The 22,066-nt window shown below is 38.9% G+C and overlaps 1 protein-coding gene across 15 annotated transcripts in view; it reads left to right on the top strand.

Moving 5' to 3' along the window:
- Nucleotides 1-22,066, top strand: part of LOC135220649 (tight junction protein ZO-1-like) — a 702,643-nt gene that overhangs the window by 269,699 nt on the left and 410,878 nt on the right. Inside the window, exon 1 of one of the 15 annotated variants that reach the window (XM_064257984.1) lies at nucleotides 18,873-19,673. The exons of the other annotated variants lie outside the window; for them this stretch is intronic. Coding sequence (XP_064114054.1) covers nucleotides 18,915-19,673 — 759 coding nt within the window. The 5' untranslated portion in view covers nucleotides 18,873-18,914. Of the gene's footprint in view, nucleotides 1-18,872; nucleotides 19,674-22,066 lie in introns of those variants that run through there. 15 annotated transcript variants of the gene reach the window in all.

Below are 22,066 nucleotides of genomic sequence, written 5' to 3' on the forward strand. Positions count from 1 at the left end.
CTTCAGTTCTTTTATTTGACCAATGTTAAACTCAGATCTTAAAAAATACCGAGGCTAGTGGGCTGCTAATTGGTATGTTGATTTTCCTCCCTCCAATCGTCAAACATACCAAATTGCAACCCTCTAGCCTCAGTAATTATTATTTTATTTAAGGTTAAATTTAGCCTTGATCGTGCGCCTGGCACTGCTACAGGTGCCAACAACACAGGCCACCTGGCCGTGGCTGAGACTTTCACGTAGCATTATACACTGCACAGAAAACTCTAGTGCGCCGAGGAAATTTCAGCGCATTTTTTACTCTTTTTATAGTAATACTGATGATAACGTACACTTGGCATTTCAGTGAATCGAAGTATCCAGGACTTTTTTGTAATTGGATTCCAAGAAATGTCGGAGAACATTGGAAGACAAAAGGCCAAACTTCTTCCCTAGTGTGAGGGAAGCAATAGTCATATAGTACCCTGGAAAGGATGGCATCGAGGTCCAGAGTCTCTGAGTCTTTTATATTCTTGAGGCAGTTGCAAGCGACAGTCCTGAGTATTAAAAGAAGTTCCTTAAAAACTTGAGTGGCCGTATCTTGCCGTAAGCAGTCACGTTGCTTAGGTTTTGTGACTTCTAAGCAAACTTTCGACCATGACTTTTGTGATTTGGCTAATGGCGTTTGTGCCGCCATTATTATTTGACGTTAAGGAGAGGATTGTGACGGATTTGATTATGGATTGCTGCCTCTTCAAAGAGCTTTGCACAAATACAATTGCATCATAGCGTTGCTATTCCTGTGTGATAGATGTGAATTTATCTTACAGAGGTGCTGCAGGAACTTACAAAAGTACATAGCCCAAGTGAGAGAGAGAGAGAGAGAGAGAGAGAGAGAGAGAGAGAGAGAGAGAGAGAGAGATTAATGCTGACCAATCACCTATGGAACTATTATACAGACCAAACTCTGCTGATGTAAGATCAGCTGCATCATTGCTATTTTTGTATTTGTTAAGCGGCGCGTGTTATTAAAATTCTTTTCCTCAGAGTGGTAAATGAAAATCTTACGTTTTCGTAATAAGGAAGAAATTGTGAATTGAAAGAAAATCTGGCTATGGGATTGCTGGAAATCTCTCTCTCTCTCTCTCTCTCTCTCTCTCTCTCTCTCTCTCTCTCTCTCTCTAACATTGCCAGGCTTTGTTCACGATAAATTTCGTATTTATTAACTACTCTTTCACTTCCAGACTAAATGAGTGTTTGTTTTTAGTTTGAGCAAATTGACCTAATGAATGCATATTTTCCTCCCATTATCATGAACTTCTGCACTATACTTAACAGGACATTATCGTTATTTAACTTCCAAAAGAAAATGTTACTTGATATATTCCTGTCCGCGGTGGGACATACATACTGCTCTCTCTCTCTCTCTCTCTCTCTCTCTCTCTCTCTCTCTCTCTCTCTCTCTCGTTGAAGTTACCGTAATGGTATTTTGCTACATCAGTTTTGTCGAAGTGAATAGCAGAAAGTGGCGTAAATTACTAACGGACATTGCTGTCTGAAGTAATGCAGAAGTTTACAGTCAGTCTCTTATGAATAACTTATTGGTCTTAGGAGAGAGAGAGAGAGAGAGAGAGAGAGAGAGAGAGAGAGAGAGAGAGGGTCTATGGAAATGACATTGCCCACCTTTAAAATTTGAAGTTGCCCAATCTAATCGATTGTCATCAATGATTGAGGAAACCGACAGCTAGCGATCTCCTTTCCCGTCTCATTCTTTCCTTATTATCGTTTCTAGAACGCCCGTCATTTCAACGGACATTTCCAACGCTTTCGATAATACATATTTTGTCAGTCATTGTAAGATTTGCTATGTATTCTACATTTCTATTCCTTTTTATTTGTGCCCATCTTACTTTTTGTTTGTTTGCCTTTTTTATCTTTATTCCTTTTCTCCCAAACACAGTTGCTTTAAAGCTGTTTATGTATTTATACGTATGTAACGATAGCCTTTGCAAAACGGATCGTATTTTTATTTTATCCTTTTTTTTCTGGGGAACAGTCCAGAGTTTGTATTTAATCGCGTTTCATCTCTTCGAGTGCTCTTACTGCAGATCCAAGTAATAGCTTGATTGGAAAAGTCGCAGATTGGAATAGTTAAATGTTAACAACATATATATATATCGTTCTAGTTTTTGTCTAGTTAACAAATTTTGATATTTAGAACTGCGGGTCGATTGGATTTCGTTGGTAGAGATTACAGTATCATTGGAAGTCTGCATCAGTCTATCGCTAGTTACACTAAGCTTTCGCTATAGAAGCAGGGCTTTTATTTAGATAACGAGTTTGATGGCGCGCGCTACGCTGCTTTGAACAGGCGAGTGGCTGTATCATGTCTCCCCTACCCTCCCGATCCCCTACCTACCAAGCTCCCACCCCGGGGCGGGCAAACAAGCTGGCAGGAGGAGGGTGGCTGTGTTATATCTCCCCTATCCTCCCGATCCCCTACTTACCCCAAGATATATTCGGATTTTATTATTATAATAATATTAGCGTTCGTACTTTTCAAGCAGATCTTCCTGAATTGCTGGAGACTTAGTCATTTGTACCGAGTAAGGTTGTTGGGGGACGCTCTTCCTTCACTCTTCTTAAAAACTTGAACTATGTAGAATGTTGTCGCATAAGTAATCATGCTTATACTCTCAGTTTTGACACGTGGCCTAATTTGCTAATATTATTTTTCACATTTCCCTTGGGGAAGTGATTATCTGTAGGCTACCACCAGTCATCCAACCCATCTAAGTGCGGAGTTTATATATATATATATATATATATATATATATATATATATATATATATAGTATATATAATATATATATATATATATATGTGTGTGTGTGTGTGTGTGTGAGAGAGAGAGAGAGAGAGAGAGAGAGCGAGAGAGAGAGAGAGAGAGAGAGAGAGAGAGAGAGAGAGAGTTGCCTTTTTACAAAGCTGAGAGTTGTTTGTATTTAATAATCTTATATTCGTTAGGCAGAGAAAATAGTGTTAACTGAAATGCGAAATAAAGCACCGTAGACTTTAGTTCTATGATAAGCAGTCGTATATAAATTTGACTTGCATTGTAGGGCTTTTTTTTCCCGTTGTGGTAAAGGTGAGGACCTTTTTATTGTCATTATTGATTGCTCAGTATCGTAATATGTTTTTACGGTTAACGTCTCCGGGTTATCAAGAATTCTTTTATAAGCGATTTTTAAGTAAATTGTCTTCTTCGATGCAAGCTGTAGTGATTTCGTCTTCTCTCTCTCTCTCTCTCTCTCTCTCTCTCTCTCTCAGAAAGGGTCAAGGAATGAAACGAACTGAAATCAAGATGCAGGTACTGGCGTAGAACAGCCGCCGAGGCCTCCAAAGGGTAACGAGGCTCAACTGCGCTGCTCAGAAACTCCCCAGGGACTCGTAGAAGGCTGCTCAGGCACCAGGGACTCGGATACTGAATTATACCCTAATAGCTCTTTCATTTTACCCTGTAATTTTATCGCTGTTCCACTTTGTAGTTAAATGATCTTCTTTTTTCGTGTCAGTATTCCCTGGGTTTCTCTTTGTTCATTTGATGTATGAAGATGAGGAGTGTTCTTTACGAACGGCACTGTGGTTCACTGTTGTGTTTGTAAACTCCCGCTGTTAAGGTATATATGACCCGAGTTAGCGGGACATAAAACAGCTCTTAAGGACATTCTCTCTCTCTCTCTCTCTCTCTCTCTCTCTCTCTCTCTCTCTCTCTCTCACACACAACACTGATAAGTTGAATTAACGTGGACAATAGTAGTTTTTCAATGTCTTTTATTTCAGTGTAATACAAAAGAACAATTTCGCGTATTGTATACCACATAGTTTGTGTTTATGAATCGTGCAATCTTGCGAAAACCTATCGACATTGTCGTATTTTTACTATCAAACGTAATTATAGGAGTTGAGTGGAATTCCTATGAGCAATATTGATAATTGTAATGTACTTAAATGAGTGAAAATACAGTTCAGTGTTATGACGGGGTAGATTTAGCAGTTGATTTGACATGCACGTTGACGAAAACCTGGGGAAATGTTGAGGGTAAAAACAATATAAGGGGAGACAAGAAGTGAGGAGAGGAGCAGATTAAGCACCACCAGCTGCAACAGAATAGTTTGGTTCGACAGAAAACAAAAACTAAGTTGAATGGAACCGGAGGCTAAGCAGGAAAGATCGGCTGACGGGGCCATATATCATAACTTGTCAGAAACCTATTAGATGATGTCAAGAGCAATGACGCAATGCTGGCAAATATCCTGAGAACGGAGGGTCAGGCGTGCTTAAGGCTGGATATAGAAGGAATAAAGTGCAGGAATGGAGAGGATATCACAAAAAGTGTTTAACATTAGGAACTGGTAAACTGGTATATCCTCATTTAGATCTATTTGAGCGAAAATATCCCAGACTTTTTTAAAAATCCCCGACAAAACAAGTGTACAGATTCTGGACTGCTGCCTTCCGCCATGGTTACCTGGAGCATATAATTTTGATCTGGACCGTTTTCTATATTCGGCGTGGATCTGAGCCCTAATGGCCACTCTGAGAAAGAGAGAGAGAGAGAGAGAGAGAGAGAGAGAGAGAGAGAGAGAGAGAGAGAGAGAGAGAGAGTTCCCTTTATTCCAAACATTTATATTAATTCCTCTCCCAGAATCAAACATTTGTTTCCTCTTAAGATGCTTACTTTTTGGCACAGTATTATTTTACTCCGATATGTGACTTTGTGTAATTCTGCTAATCAACAGTCACAAACAATATATCGAACCTAAAACATAAGTTCCTTGCTGGAGGTAATGAGTTTGGCTAAAGGTGTGATATAGTCAAGATATTCTATCAATCTGAAATCGTTCACAAATATTTGATGATACGTAGATGGCTGAGGTAGTCTAGCAGGCGTAGTACCTTTATGAGCAAGAATTCCAATATTATTGGAAATGTGGTATTGGATGATATATCAGCATAAAGTTGTTGTCGATAATCTTCAACCAAATTGAAAATTCAAAGCAGTAGAATGCTCTTCTGAGTATCCGTTAATATGAAATAATGAAAAAGAAACAAAACTTTGTTATGAAGTTCCCACAAGCCGTTGCACAGCTCTAAATACAAGTTTTTGTTATTAACTTTCGGATTAAGATAAACAAAGGTAACGTATCGTTTTTTTAGGCAGATTCCTCAGAAACAGTAGATTAAGAATGAGTATATTTTACTTTTATTTTCCTCAGGCTCGTAAAATATACGCATTTATTTATTTATTTTATTTTATTTTTTTTTTTTTTTTTTGGGGGGGGGTCCCTTTGAATGTTGTCACAGGAATTGGCACTGTTTTTAGTTTTCCGTAAAAGAAAACTCTTGAGATGGCAATTTGTCCGTCCGTCCGAACTTTTTCTGTCCGCCCTCAGATCATAAGAACTACCGAGGCTAGAGGGCTGCAAATTGGGCTGTGGCTAAAGGTTTCATGGGTCGCTGCTGAGAGTTTCATGTTCCGTTGCTGAGAGTTTCATACAGCATTATACGCTGTACAGAAAACTCGGAGAAACTTCGGCGCATTTTTTACTTGTTATTTATTCGGATACTAGCAGAGCTTCCAAATGCCTTTTTTTCCAGTTAGTCCGTGATTTACGATAACCTTTAACTTGTGTGTCCATATCATGCAGGTCAGCCACTTCTAATCTACTACCATGCAAAACCTGCATTCATTGTTCCATTTTTCTTATTTCCTTATATCTCATAACATTCTTTTAGCTGATTTCTCCTACGACCGTTTTCAAAGCTCGTTTTCCCGTCCTTGTCGTTTCTCATCACTGTCTCGCGTTATATTCCAGTCAGCACTTTAGGATCCTCAGATAACAACGAGTCCAATATCTGTCTCTCATTAGAACCACTGTATCACCCAAAATTGCCCCTACGGCTGATCCCTCCTGCAACCCCCCTCCACCCCCTCTGCTTGAAAATGTTAAACATTTTTTTACACCAACTAATTCTAAAGGTGACAGAGGAATCGGGGGCTAATGTAGAAATATGGGCTCCGTGATAGTGTGTGATGCTACAATATTTCATCTTGAATTATGTCAGCGGAGTCATAGTGATATATACTGGACCTAAACACTCAAGGAGGAGAAAGGATTTAAGCAGTTAAGCCAAATTTTTGACGTGGCAAAAATGGAACCTGTCAGAGATATGAATATTTACGTAAATGTAATTAGCAACGCAAATTTAAACCTAATGTGGTTTAATGAAATGGGATATGTAATGGTTAATTTCAAGGTTACTAAATGTTAATGTCATCACTATTTCATACTACTCGCAATAACGCCCTGTAATTACATAAAAACGTCCCTTTTAACTGGAGTTTGAAAAACAAATTTATATTTCTCGTTTCTCATTAAATCCTTTGTGGTTTCTCCTGGAAAAAAGAAATGGATGCCTGCTGCGAGGCTTTCCTGATCAGGTCTTTCCCCTCTGTGTCGTCGATGTTTTGACAGTACTGGATCGTAATTGAATAACATTTTTTGATTCCCTCCCTTACCCTAGAGGGAGTGTACTGATACAGTAATGCATATCACTTTTCTAAAATTTCGTGGGCCATAAGCTGCTGCCGCTGCTGCTCAGTTATTAATATTAATAATAATAATAATAATAATAACAACAACAAAATAACAGAATCAATTATTTCTCTTCTCTTCCGTCACCCAACGTCTTTTATCCGTTTGCCCTTCGGACCTTCGCTGTGTCTTGTAATTGCGTTCGTGTGTGTTTTTCAAGATTTCGTACTCTTCGCTATTGATCTGTTATGAGAGAGAGAGAGAGAGAGAGAGAGAGAGAGAGAGAGAGAGAGAGAGAGAGAGAGAGCACGGCATGGAACGTGAAGGCGAAAATAAGGTGTATTTGACTGCTGGAATATTAATGACCCGTGTCTAAAGACGATCTGAAGTTAATTAAACCATGTTAAGTCACTGACAGCCAGGCTTTAATATTTGTTTTTTATTTCTTTAATTTAATTTGTATCTTTTTTCAGTTTTACTTTTTTACGTTGCAAACCTTATGCCGGGTGAGCTGTAGTGTAAATACGTCTACCTTATTCTTTACACGAGTTCGAGCGTGAATCTTATGTGGAAAATCCAGTTTGTATAATAAAAATAGAATTATAATGCATTGGTGAATTTCATTTAAAGATTTATATTCGGCGACTAATATGGATCGTAAAACGGCTTTATGATGGTGCCTCTGCTCGGATGAAACTGAGCTCTGTATGTGTGTTGTGTTCCCCGTAAAGATAATGTTTACAGATGGTTATTATGTAATGTAAATAGTTGCTGTGTTTGTACCGTGCGTATTTGTATATATGAATGTAAAGCCGTTATTATGTTCATCAGTTCTGAGTAGTAGAGGTAATGAATGTATGTTCATATTGATGTTATGTAATTTATTCGGGCACGACCTCAGCGCAACGGCACTTGAAGCTGAGAACACGCTTTGGCAGAACTCGATGACCCCCAAAACGAGAGACTTGGGAGGCGCGTTTTTCAAGTTACGATGCCGAAAGGAAAGCCATTTGGATGCTGATTTCGTGGCGCGGTGGTAACGACCTTACAAAATCAATAGGCTTAGGCTTTTGGCAAAGGAATTTTTTTTCTCTCTGCTTTATTTAGGGTTCCTCTCCTCGACGCTGCAGTTTTCACGTCACTTTGGTTTCTGATTTGCAGTGGGAGCCTGACTGCCTTTTGCCGAAGGCCATTGTGGTCTGGTATTGTTAAGTGTCCTACCCTGAAAAATAAATGATTTTTTTCTAAAAACACTTTTTTTATGCTGTCATGATCTAGTTACGTCTTTTGAATGTAGATTTGGCAGTGTTGAATTTGACGTTTTAAAGTTCTGTTCGAATAGCATTGGGAATGGGCCTTGCCATGTCTTCTAGAAAGTCTCGTAAGTTTTTCCATTGGTGGATTTTCCTCTCCCCCTCTCCCCCCCTTTTGCCGTCTGAAACTACAGGTAATTTGCTACTGCTGTTCAATGGTTGTCCGTAATGACTATGTTTTAGTACTTGAAAATTTTAAGTGCTCACGTTTTACTATTTTAGATACTTTGTGGCTTTCTTGCAATAATTACGACGACGACGATGATGATGATAAAGATGTCCTCTTTTCTGGAAGTAGACGAGTCAAGCCTCCCCGTGTCATATATATAACGAGACAACCCGATGTGTACAGCACCGCTCATTTATCAACAAAAGGAACCAATGAAGTTGTTCTCCTGCATGTGTGTTATTCTTATGATTATAACTTTTTGATGCACAGCTCTCTCTCTCTCTCTCTCTCTCTCTCTCTCTCTCTCTCTCTCTCTCTCTCTCTCACCTACGTGCCTGCGATACTTTTTGGTGGGACTGAATGTGGTCTAAACAGCTTTCACTGAAATTTCAATGACAACCAAAGTATATTATTCAACAGTGATGTCATTTTCGTTTTAGCAGATATTAACATTTGATGGCTTCAATGTCAACAGCGAATCCATACAATAACTACTATCGTATCATTGTGAAATTAATCGTGCAAGTATTGCTTTGATATGTTCGTGCTGACATCAATTCAACGTTGGACTGCGGATTGTGATGAAAAGTAAGCCGGTATTTAGAATCATTAGGTTGTCATTATTTGACGCTTGAAATCTTCCATTCTCTGTACTAAGGCTACATTTCCATGAAATTGAATGTTTTGAAATTGTAACGATAACGTTCCTCATAATGTGACTTTGAAGTCTGCCCTATTGAGGAGTAAGCATTTCAAATGAGCTCACCCTGAGTTTCGCACTTGGAGTTTTAAGTTTATTGAACAAGTAACCACGTGCTACGTAAAGGTTCTAGTTATTTTAAAATAAAACTTATCGACTGACAACAGTCGTGCAATGTTGTGGCAGACACTGACTGAATGAAAGCGTTGAGGACCGTATAATATAGAAAGAAGCAGACTAATCAGTGGGAGAATAGAACCTGAATTCTGTGTTCGTTTTTTAGTTTTCTGTAAAAGAAAACTATTGAGATGTCTTTGTCTGGCCGCCGCACTTCTCTTATCCGTCCTCATATCTTAAAAACTACTGAGGTTAGAGGGCTACAAATTGATATGTCGATCATCCACCCTCTAATCATCAAACACCAAATAACAACCCTCTAGCATCTGTAGTTTGTATTTTATTGAAGGTTAAAGTTAGCCATGATCGTACGTCTGGCACCGATATAGATGCCAACAACACAGGCCATGACCAGGCCGTGGCTGAAAGTTTCATATGCATCGGGTGAGAATTTCTTGTGCCGTGGTTGCGAGTTTCCTACAGCATTATTAGCTGTAGGGAAAACTCGATTGCGCCGAAGAAACGTTGGCGATTTTTTTGCTTATCTATATTGTGAATAATTCCCGCATTTTAGCTGTTGCACACAAACAACTTGTCACTAAAATCCTCAGTTTTCTGGAAGCACACTTTCCATCTTAGAGGGTCTAAACAAATGCAGCCACGAGGAACCCTCTCTCCCGGTCGCGGTGGATCTGGGATGCTAATCTCTGTGGACCTTTTGGATGCCATGCGCTGCTGTAACTATCCTTGGGGAAGTACTTTGGGTCACGGGATTACTACGTACATTCCTTGATTGCTTTCTGTAATATAGCCTCCATGACAACCTGTTTTTCATGATGGAATATTGCTTCGGGAGGAATTTGCTTATCCTCAGTAGTTCTCCTTCGATGACTCGTTTTAATTTCATTGCTCAAATATACTCTTGTAATTTTGCAAACTCCCAATACACCTGATCATTCTTATTTCAGCAACGTTTGAGTTATTTTATTTTTGTATAACATTTGAAACTTAAAAATTGCATCATATAAAAACGCAAGAAAAGACGGGGTACTTGTTTTCCATATGGAGACTCATATACTGGTGTATTAACTTTCGTGTACGTAGCTCAAGTGAGCAAACTTCTTATGAGTGCTGCTTATGTGACCTCAGATTCATAATAATGTAATAGTGTGCAATTCAAGCATTTCTTTTCTTATTGTAAGTTGTTGTTATACGATTTTTTACTTACAAATTGTCTTTTTATGTAAGATTAGCTTTTTCTGACACACACACACACACACACACACACACACACACACACACACACACACACACACACGTCAATTTTCGTGAGAAAAAGGCAGCATCACTTTAAAATGTCGCCCTCATTCACCTCCTGGTCGCGCGGGTCAGGGCAGAGATCAAAGTTGGAATCGAACTGAATATTAATGTCTCCAAAGTTGGCATTATGAAAGCATAACAAGGGTCTTTGTTTTGAAGTGATTTCATCCTAAGCTGTAAAATATCATCGACGTGAGTCAGAAGTGGGGTCATCGCAAAGAGGCTGTCATGAAATCGGTCAGCAAAAGGAAATAGCCTCTGTTGCTTTGTGCTGTGCAAGTGAATTGCAGCGCTGGAATATGGATCAGGTTGGGCTCGCTATCATGCCGGGATTCATGAAATATGTGGATTGGATCCATGCAGAAGTATGCTTGCAATAAATCCTAAACACTTTGGCGGGTCTGTTAGGATATACATTTCATTTAGCATTGGATTGGACGTGTAAAGTTAAATTCATGTATGTATAATATATATAATATAGATATATATAATATTATAGATATATATATAGTATATATATAATATATATGTAATATATACTATATATATATATATATATGTGTGTGTGTGTGTGTGTGTGGTATGTGTGTGTGTGTGTATGTGTGTGTATGTATATATATATATTCATATTCGCACAAAATGAACACCCACAAACACGTGTGTGTGTGGTCTGTATGTGTGTGTGTTGCCATTTTGTCTTAGAGATCTACAAAATAGACAGCCAATAGCACTTTACGCCATATTTTTTCTGCTTAAAATTTTGCCACGAAATTCTTTCTTGCTTGTTCAGGAAATAAGAATTTTGGTAGAAAGGGAACTCTTGCTCGCTTCCATGATAATTTATGGTTCAGAGTCCTCTTGCCGGGTATGAAAGAGAGAGAGAGAGAGAGAGAGAGAGAGAGAGAGAGAGAGAGAGAGAGAGAGAGAGAGTTTGTGTAATCTCATTGTGCAAGCAATGAATTCTATTTTCAGAGACAGAGGAAGCGAAGCAAATTAATCTCATTGCTCCGATGACCCAGGGACTCGTGTTTGGGTGTGTTTGTGCGCGCGTCCGCTCATGCGAGTTTGTGGTAAAGTATATTCTTGGTGCCTCTGGAGAGATCATAAATTGCATCTCTCTCTCTCTCTCTCTCTCTCTCTCTTCTCTCTCTCTCTCTCTCTCTCGTTTTCTGTTCTAATCTGTGTTCATCTTTAGTTTCCTTTACCGAGCTTCACATTCTGTGAACGACTTCTCATACATTTTTCGGAGGTAGTTTTGCTTTGTTCCTTGAAAGGTGAATGTCATGAGTTTGTCCAAATGAACTTTGTTACAGTGCTGCTGCCATGTTTTGGCCTGTATTACAACTTGAGGATTTTATCGGGTCTCAATAAGAGGGCAGTTCTCCTTAGAATGGATTACCTTTCCAATAACTGGTTTGTTTATTGGGGTTTCTTTATGGCATAATTTTTACTGAGGTGTTCATCAAGCTGTATGTACATTCAGGTTGCAGTTCCTCGTTCATGTAGGGTGATTGTAGCGGTATTTCTCCGCACTTTTTTGTAAGTTCACGTGTTTTTGCTGTTAGTTTTCTGTAAAAGAAAACAGTTGAGGTGGCTATTTGTCTGTCCGTCCGCACTTTTCCGTCTGTCCTCAGTTCTTAAAAATGACTGAGGCTAGAGGGCTGCAAATTGGAATGTTGATCATCCACCCTCCAATCATTAAATATACCAAATTGCAGCCCTCTAGCCTTATTAGTTTTTATTTGATTAAAGGTTAAAGTTTAGCCATGATGATGCGTCTGGCATGCTAAAAGGCGCCAACAACACAGGCCACGACCAGGCTGTAGCTGAAAGTTTCTTGGGCCGTGGCTGAGAGTTTTCCACAACATTACGCTGTACAGAAAACTTCGGCGCATTTTTTACTTGTTTGGTGTTGGTATACCTTCATTTTATTATTATTATTATTATTATTATTATTATTATTATTATTATTATTATTATTATTATGTTTGATATTCGTGGATGTTTTGTTCGAGAGTCGAACGTGAAATGTTGGTTCAGTTAGACCATGAATATATGTGATGTGATCACAGTTGAATTTTGACGCTCTTTGGAATTCTCCCACAATTATCTCTCGCCATTCGTGAGAAATTTTCGTAAGAGTTAAAGTTTATGTCTTGAGAGGACTGAATGTTGTCGCTGTTGTGAGGGGTCGTCCAACCACTGAACTCTCTCTCTCTCTCTCTCTCTCTCTCCCTCTCTCTCTCTGCCTGACCTGGAATAGGATATAACAGGTGAGGAAAGTGCTATGAATGAGAGTTGTCAGAAGCAAAGTGCCACTGACTGCTGTTACGCACTTACTGACGCAGCTAAGAACGGTGATCACGAAGTGGCAAACGCGAGAGAAGACGCCATCACCTTCTCACTGGTTTCCGATCCCCGGCTGGACTGCGCGACTGCATGGCCCACCGAATGTCGGTTTATGGCGATGGGAACATTCAAAGAATCTCTGGGTCTTCTTTACCTTTCATAAATCTTTCAAGTGGAGCTCCCTCTTGACCAAGTTCTTGTTAAGGTTAATGAAATTTGATAAGTTGCATCCTGAGAGAGAGAGAGAGGAGGAGAGAGAGAGAGAGAGAGAGAGAGAGAGAGAGAGCAGCGTATCAGGTATTGGAACACTTTTCACGTTTTTTGCCATTATTTCACGATTAAGTTAAGCTTTTGTTGCTTCAGTTCACCAAGCTGTAATATGGATTTGCCGGTAACCTGCAAGTTATGGTTTTTATTACTGAGTGTACGTTTACAACCACATAGATGGCTCTCTCTCTCTCTCTCTCGTCCCTCTCTCTCTCTCTCGTCCTCTCGCTCTCTCTCTCTCGTCTCTCATCTCCCTCCCTCTCCTCTCTCTCTCTCCTACCCCTCTCCCAGATATATATGGTATATATATATATATATATATATCCTATATAGATATATAAAAATATATTATATATATATATATATATATATATATATATATATTATTCATAGTATTGTAAAGTGAAAAAGGAAGGGCGGACAGAGGGAACAGTTGGAAATGGCAAGTGACCGAGCGGGTGCGAGGCCTCAGAAGTTACACAATTAGAGTTATGGCTATATTTTACACAGCGTGAAGGAGTATTCAACATGCTTTCAGCCTGAAAAAAAAAAAAAAAAAAAAAAAAAACTATTCCGAGGGAAACCGTAGACCACATAGAAGATATTGCATGACCTGAGGTGTCAAATTCCCGGTAAAAACCAGATTAGCGAGATGCAAAAGCGATTGTAGTATTTCCACAGTAACATTGACCAGAGTACTGCAGGTGTGATCAAATAAAGCAAAGAAGGTTCCTCTCCCTCACCCGGCTCGCTCCGTTATTTCATGGTGATATTGAATTTTCTCCTTTCCCTTCTCCGCCATTCGTCTTTCGTGTTCCTCTTACTTTTCCTAATTTACCACCTCTCATCTGCTCTTTATAATTTTCCCAGACTCTTACAGTTTTATTTTCTCCAGCGTTGTCATGGACAAAAATGTTCGTTTCATTTTCATTTCTCAGCGATTTCAGTGTGTTTGTGAAGTGAATTGATGCCATTAATAGTATGCAAACTCTCATTAATTACATAGTGGTGCAAGTATATGCTGACAGCACCTCACTCCATGACTAAAAAAATATGACAAAAGAAATCATGTTCTCATTGGGAGAGTAACAAGAGAGCCATGCACGACAACTTTAATCATTCTCTCTCTCTCTCTCTCTCTCTCTCTCTCTCTCTCTCTCTCTCTCTCTCTCTCTCTCTCTCTGAGAGAGACAGAGAGTCCGACCTTACAGTGCATTTGCGCATTCCTAACTTAGCTACTCGTACATATTTACTCAGGATTTAGGGGTAAGGAACGAAATGATTGGTGCAGGATGTGCAGGATTTATTCTTTTTGGTCACTTCATTTTTGAATGAGCTTTCGATTCCGTTATTATAATTTTTTTCATGTTTATCTAAATAATGTTTTCGTTCTACTTTGTACCCGGAACGTGTGTTGAAAGAATTTTTAATTAGTGGTGAGGTAGAAAAGCTATCTTATCTAACTCCTGAGGCTGTATCATGTCTTCGGGTAAAATGACTGGATCCCTTCACTGAAACCATTTAAGGTGTTTCTCTACGTTTCTCCACCACCACCACCACCACCACCACCACCTCCTGATCCATGATGCCGATGACCGTAGTCATTTTGACACCAGTTTTACATTGTAAATAAACTATTGTATCAATTTCCCCTCTCGGGGAGATCTGTTGTTCCGCGCCCACCAACTCGGTTAGATGGGAGTGATTGTATGTCAGTAATGCTCCCTGTCCCAGTGGTCAGGTGCGGCTTACACTTGCGTCTCTCTAATTATGTTACTTGTATCCCTTCGGGTACGAGAAGGCAATTGATGTTTGGGAGCTGGTTTCTGGAAGCGTCGTTGATGGAGAATTGGGTTTCATGAAAGGAACACGTTACCGTTCTTTTTATTTTCATTCCTATATAATTTTTATGACTTTCCTCGCATGTTCTGCACACCCCGTTGGCTTTTTCTACTTCCTCGTTCCTGGAGGTGACAGCAGACTATTCATATTAGTCAAACGTTGTATGTAGGTATTTTAGAAAGTACGTCTTGCGTTTGGAGCCATTTACTGCCATAGTCAGGAAAATTCGTATCTGGTCATTCGGGAAGCATTGCGGCAAATTAATTTAAGTACATCTCATGCTAAATGCAGGACCCCTGACTAATTGTAAGCAGTGCTGTGAATATATAGAACGCTTTGTTAAGAAACCGTACATAACATCTGTGAATGATTGTCTACTGTGACTTAGCTCGCCGACTTCCAAGGGATGGGTTAATCGTCGACTAAGAGGAATTGGAGAGGGCTTACTGTCCTCATAACATGAAAACAACGCGCTTTTTTTTTTTTATGAAAAGATGAATCCTGCCTGCAGTATCGTTTGCAAACGACAGGACTCTTTCCATTTATTGATTAAATACTTGAAAAAAATAATCATAATGTGGGAACTGTACACGAGCAACCTAGTGTGACAGCAGAGGCGATTGTATGACGTCATCACAGGAGCAGTTTTATTGCTGGCATACGTTCACGATCTGTACCTGCCTCTGTTTGAAAAAAAATAAAATAAAATGCAAAGGATGGCGTTAGACCTTTTTATTATTGCTGATGATGCTGGTGTCTTGAGGTAGAAGTGAATATAGCTTTGGATGAAGACTGAGTGAAGAATACATATACGTATGAGAGCTAAAGAGCTCCCCACACACATAACCAGGGAGAGGAATTATGTCGGGAAACTTAATCTCGTAACGCGACTCCTGAAACCAACCCTGAGAGAGCTGGGGTTTTTGTAGTAGGTTTTACTAATTCACATATTATGACTACTGCGTTACCTTTAGTATTCTTTTCCTTTATGCATTTACGCAGTGGATATGTCTCTCTCTCTCTCTCTCTCTCTCTCTCTCTCTCTCTCTCTCTCTCTCTCTCAGTATTAGTATTTGTCTCGGTAGCAGCCAGTATCTCCAGTAAGAATTGATTTTGCCTCAGAATCCCAGCGGGGGACTTGTGAATGGCGTCGATGTAGCTGGGGCTGTACGCAGTTCATTAAGGCGCAGTAAATTTAGGGACTATGCACCCGTGAGCCCTAAATATAGCATAGAGACTTATCACTCCCAGCGGTCGTGACCTGTGCATGCATAGTGTATTAGGCATAAGTTCTCTGTGGCGACACATTAACATTTGTATTCCAGTTCCAGCGTTCAGTGAGAATACTCAAAATACAATATTCGCTCGAGCTTCACTTTTTTAAAGGAACATTTCCACGTGGATTGATTTATATCGCATATTAATGGCCAAGGAACAGATGGCAACCACTTGGAAAAACCTTTTACGTTGAAAGATAAAACAATTTTTCTTTTAACTTGATCACATGACTTGTCATGAAACAATCTGCACAATGTATGAAATTATGTTTGTATCAAAACCTGGAAGACTAAAAACCACAACTATTATAAACAAAAAAATCTTTGTGCTTTAAGGAAAAGGTCAGCAGTTTTAGTGAATTTAAGAATTCCATTCAATATAAACGTCTCCTTAATATCCTTTAAAAATTTATAGTTATTAGAGTATCTCTCAGTAGAAGGTGTGAATCTTGATTCCACATTTACTTTTGAGAAACATGGTCTATCCCCTGTTCAGTTACACAACAAGACCTTTAAGCTATCAAAGTTTGCGAGATTTTTGGAGACCTGTCTAACCTAAGGAAAGATTCTTTATTCTCATAATCAGCCATGCCTCCAGTAGTGTGCCCTGTTTGGCCTTCAGCTAGCGTCTTGAATTGTTGGACGAAAGAACGAGTTCTGTTAGATTGAGCCCTGAGCTTGTCATTACTCTCTGATACTTTCGTTGTATAAAATTTGTTATAATTTTAACCATCCTTTGTATTTAGATCCTCCCAAGGGCTGTCTCGTCCACAAATTCTTACTAGATATGCAGTTTATTCAACGCTTTTTTTTTCTTTTTTTTTTAATTGAGATCCAGTAACAGAGTTTTAGGTGAGATTCAGTTCCTTGCTTTTGTGTGGAATTTTGTTCCTGCTGTGACTTAATTAAGTATTCAGTGATCATCAAAATCGCTGAACTTCCAAAATTCCAGCATGACGCAAATGCCTTATTGCTGAACAGGCTGTAATGGTTCTCATTTCTTAGTTTGTTTTATATTTTATATATTCTTTGTTATTTATCTGTTGTTTTTATTATATATATATAGTATATATATATATATATATATATATATATATAAATTCCATTATTTGTTAATGTCTGATATTTCTCTTATATATTTTGTTCTTGTGTTTTTCGTTTCCCGTAATGGGTTACTTTTCCTGTCGTGGACCTTGGGGCAGTAGCTTTCTGTAGTTCCAACCAGTGTTGCAGCGCGTCTTGTAATATAATAATAATAATAATAATAATACATGCCTCAGCTTCGGCACAGTATGCAGACAAACCACAGATTTTTTAATGGCGTAATATCTCAAAGATTGAATGCTTGTATCCCTTCCAACATACCAGCAAATTAAAATCTAGCTGTTTTCCTCACAGCTGAATGACATAGCACTAAAGTTTAAATGTTATAATTATCCTGTTATCCATAGTGCTCAAAGATCAGTGTCCTCGGGTACTACATATTTGCTTCCCCAGTAGTAAATCGAGGCCTAACCAATTAGAATAATTGTAGTAACGACAAGAAATCAGGCTCTACTCCACGACCTACGTTGTTCACGGCGATGTCTGCAAAGGGACTTCGGCTTTTTTTTCCTTTATATATATATATATATATATATATATATATATATATATATATATATATATATATATATATATATATATATATATATATAGATATATATATATTATATATATATATATATATAAGAGGAGGTTTACTGTCGAACAACTCAAACAACAGTGACGTTGGACATCCCCTAGTTTTCATGCAAAAGAAGAAGAAGAAGAATCTATATGGAAGTTTGGTGTATCGGCAATGGTATTCAATTGATGTTTATATGTATTGACAGTGTTAGAGCATATTTACACATTGAGTTATGGTATTTGTATTTTGTTTTTTCACCTTATTAAAGTAGCAATATTTTACTCCTAAAGTTAGACCGAGGTGCTTGAGAAGACGTCATTTTTAACATTTCTGAAAATTTTGAAAAAGGAAGAAAATTTTTAATTCTGGTTACTTTCCCTTGCATGCATGCATAAAGCATGTTGTAAATAACAACAGCCTGGTGATGAAGGTGGGAGCAGCTTGCCATGCATTGGGTCTCTTTACTGAGAGTTGGGTGTAGTACTAAAACCCGAAAGAAGCAATGAAAATAATGTCAGAAAATGTTTGTCATCTCTTGTTCTTGGCTACATAATCAAGTATGGCCTCATTTTTTTGTGACATTGGGTGGGATAAGAAATATATATATTTAATTACATTATATGATAGACGGTAAAGAAATGGTCAAAATCTTGAGAAACATTGGAATTGCTGGAAGGCTGAATTTTATTTTTGGGATCTTACGTCACGAGGCCCATTCTAATCGAAGCCTTTTTCACCGTATCTGTTTAAATCATTTAACTCGCTGTTGAGAGGTCGGTCGGTTGGTTGTGGTGTTCCTAACATTCCCTTAACTTTCTGTCTTCTGCTTAACTCAAATTTTCATTTACTAATGAAAAAATGTACCTGTGACCCATTTTCAGGAATAATGATAGTGAACTAAATCGGTAACAAAATGACATAGCTGAACTTGAAAGTGAATTTTTCTGAAAAAAGGAAAAAAGTGACTCACAGTTGTACGAGAAATGCATTTTTGTTGTGTCAATAAAGTGTAACCAAAATGCCTCTTCGGAAAAGGTGATCGTTTGAAGTGTAAATATTTGGGTGGTGCATTCGCCTTGCATCCCTTTCAAAACATAGACACGTCTCCCCATCCCTCCCCTCCCCCTCCCTCCCCCGTCCCCAGGGATTCCCGGTTCCCATTCCCTGGTGTTCATTCCCTCCCGTATACCCTCCCCAGTCACCCCTCCCCAGTTTTCCCCTCCAATCTTAACATTTTCAGGAGGTGTGAGTTGTGGAGTTGGGAGTTGAGAGAGAGAGAGAGAGAGAGAGAGAGAGAGGCAGGCAATACATAATAATGAATTGTATGGGTCTGTTGTCTCGTGGAAATAGTGATAGCTTACCTCGTGATACTACTGGTGATGGTGACAGCGCTGTCGGTGGTGGTGCTTCCTCCTCTTCGGCTTTCTCTGGCCCTTCGTCTTCTCAGGTCCGAAAAGAACTTCCGTTTTCCTCCTCGCCTTCTTACGCCACTCCTTCGCTCAGCAGCACTTCCCCTTCGCCCTTTTCGGCCGCCCACAGTTTGGCCTCCTCCTCTCCGAGAGCCATGGAGGAAGGAGGCGGCGGAGGGCACTACTTCTCCCTGGGCGGAGTGCCCTCCCCCAGGACGTCCGGCATAGGAAGCTTTCCTGGTCTGGACGACATGTTCCTCAACGGACAACTCATGAGCAGTGCCCGCCCAATGCACTTACCGCCTTTGCCTCACGTTGCAGCTGTGGGGTTGAATCAGCAGGAGTACGAAGGTCGAGAGGCTGCTTCCCTTTACTCCTACAGTAGCATTGGCCCTGCTGGGGATGCGGGGGCCAGGAGCAGGTCCTTAGAGGATGTCTTGGGTCGCCATACCGGGGTGGAAGAAGCCAGGTCACCGAAGCTGGAGCTGTTAGTGCCAGCGTCGCCTAGGTTTTCACAGGGCGACGGAGACGATGACGAAGACGAGGAAATCCTGCGGGCGGTGAGGAGTGAGGATGACGGTAACGATGCTGAGGACGAGGACACGAGCTTTGAAGAGGAGTTAGTAACCTTCCCAGATAACTATGTCTATGGGTTTTACGATGAGGTAGGACAGATGTTGAAACTTCATTTTTTTTTCAAACGCCATTAGATTAACATTTTGTGTGATTTACTTCTAAAAGCTCCGTAATTATTCCCTTGACATAAAGAATCTAATATTTTGTTTATCATAGTTTCCCTTTATATTTATTTCTTTTCATATTAGTGTTAAAGTTTGTCACTTTTCTTATATTTTATCGTTAAAGAGAACCATTTTGTTTAGGAAGACTGATATATTCAGTTTTAAGTGGTTTTAATTGATGTTGCAAAAGTTTTCAAAAATTTCTATTCATATTAGATTGCCAGTGGTTTTCAGGGGAAATTATGCTTCAACCATTACAGTTTTCTGCTTGTTAGTTGTCACACAAGGATTCAAGTACAAGTGATTTTGAATATCTCAATATTCTTATAATTACTGGATATTTTTGTTTTTCTCTCCTCGGGCAGGACCGTTTCCAAATTTAACGTCTCTCTCCTTTCATTTCTAGACCCATTATGTAATGGAATAAAGGGCCTGACAGGTTTCCTCTTTCTCAATTAAGACCAGTTACTGTTTACGTCAAGATGTAGTAGTACTTCCTTCTCGTCTGGAAATTAATTGCTAGTTCGGGACAGAAGCTTACTATATATTCGGACATTTGCAATAATTAAGCCATTGGTCAATTCAACGTTAAATTGGTTGAACTTATTTATCAGCTGTACTTTGGGGCAAACGCTGAGCATCTCTAAAGGAAAGGATGCGTGAATTCATCGCAGAAAAGAATTAAATCCAGAATCTCATGTTTCATTTCATGATTTGTAAATGTATCCTTTCACTATTATTTTACAGTGCAAGATTAATGCGGAATAATGTAGTATGAATTTTTAATCAGGTTAAATTTAAATATTTAATACACTCATACATACAAAGCACACATATTTTATATATATATATATATATATATATATTATATATATATATATATATATATATATATATATTGTTTGTGTGTATGTGTAAGTAAGTATGGGGGCAGACGGCTTCTATATTTCATCTTGCACTGCATCCAACTTCATTACAGTCTTTCATCAAGGAAAGCAGACCCAACATTTTTCCTCATGTATACTTGGTTATCTTATCTGTGGTTGTATACATACATGATTGTATAACTTAATCACGAAAATTTGGAACATGATGAATATATAGATAAAGGCAGAATCCACGAAGGAAAGTGAAACAATGGAGTAAACGCTGCGAAGCCTTTTGACTTCTCGTCTTTTACTAAGGACAAGAAGTCGAAAGGCCTCGCAGCGGTTACTACATTGTTTCACTTTCCTTCGTGGGTTTTGCTTTTATTTACATACATATACACACACACATATATATACACACATTTGGATATAATTATATATTATGTATATATACATGTGTGTACAATCACAGATAAAGGTAAGAAAGTATCCTTGGGGATATCTTAAATCAGTTCTTGATGAAATGGGAATATGCAAAGGGGTTCAAAGAGTAAGTAGTATGAATGATTGTATGACGTCAAGAGGTTACCATTAATAGAACAGTTTATCAATATGGTGGTGGTTTGGACCATTAGAGAAAATAATGGTGACTTCAATGGTGAATGGTTCGAAGATACGAAAGGATATTTGAAAATGGCAGAACCTCAGTATTCGAGAAGTCAAGGGTGCATTACAAAAATGTTGTTTGGACTGGGGGAGGGGGTTGCATGTACATAAGAAAGAAATGTTTTGTCAGTACAGTTTAGTCTTCACATAGGCGTCATTTTTTTAAAACTAGCTTTTAGGAATGACTATGACGGTCTCTAAAATCTTAAATGATTGTGGAAGAGTCCTGTAGTAATGAAAGGGGTTATGTTTTATGTGTACATGTGTGTATACATTAATAGATATATACATACACACACACACACACACACACATATATATAAGAGTCATTATATATGAGAGAGACGAGAGAGAGAGATGAGAGAGAGAGAGAGAGAGATGGTGTCGTTACGAGGGCTATTTCTTTAAGATAGCAATTTATCATCGTCTCCCCTTATCGTGAGGCGTAATAAATGGTCTAAGTTTCCTTTTCAGACTCCACTTGTATTCCTCTTCTTCTCTTTCCTCGTGTTGCGTAAATGAAACTGGTCCCCCATTTTTACTGGCGGGTCTTCGTTTATTTTTAGCGTCCAGCTTTGAATATTGATTTCAAGGGTAGGCGAAGAGAGAGCTGAGTGGGTAAAAGAGAAACGAGAAGACAGGTGTAGGAAAAAGAGTGCTAAGACGAGAGTAGCGTGAAGAACTGGGTATCTGGACGCAGCCGTGCAAAAGAAAAGGTAGATTCCAAGTTTAGGAAAAATAGCAGAGGACAGGAACGACAGAAGAGATTTTTCGACAGAAGAA

This window comes from Macrobrachium nipponense, chromosome 2 (genome assembly GCF_015104395.2).
Source record: "Macrobrachium nipponense isolate FS-2020 chromosome 2, ASM1510439v2, whole genome shotgun sequence".
NCBI classification, from domain to species: domain Eukaryota; kingdom Metazoa; phylum Arthropoda; class Malacostraca; order Decapoda; family Palaemonidae; genus Macrobrachium; species Macrobrachium nipponense.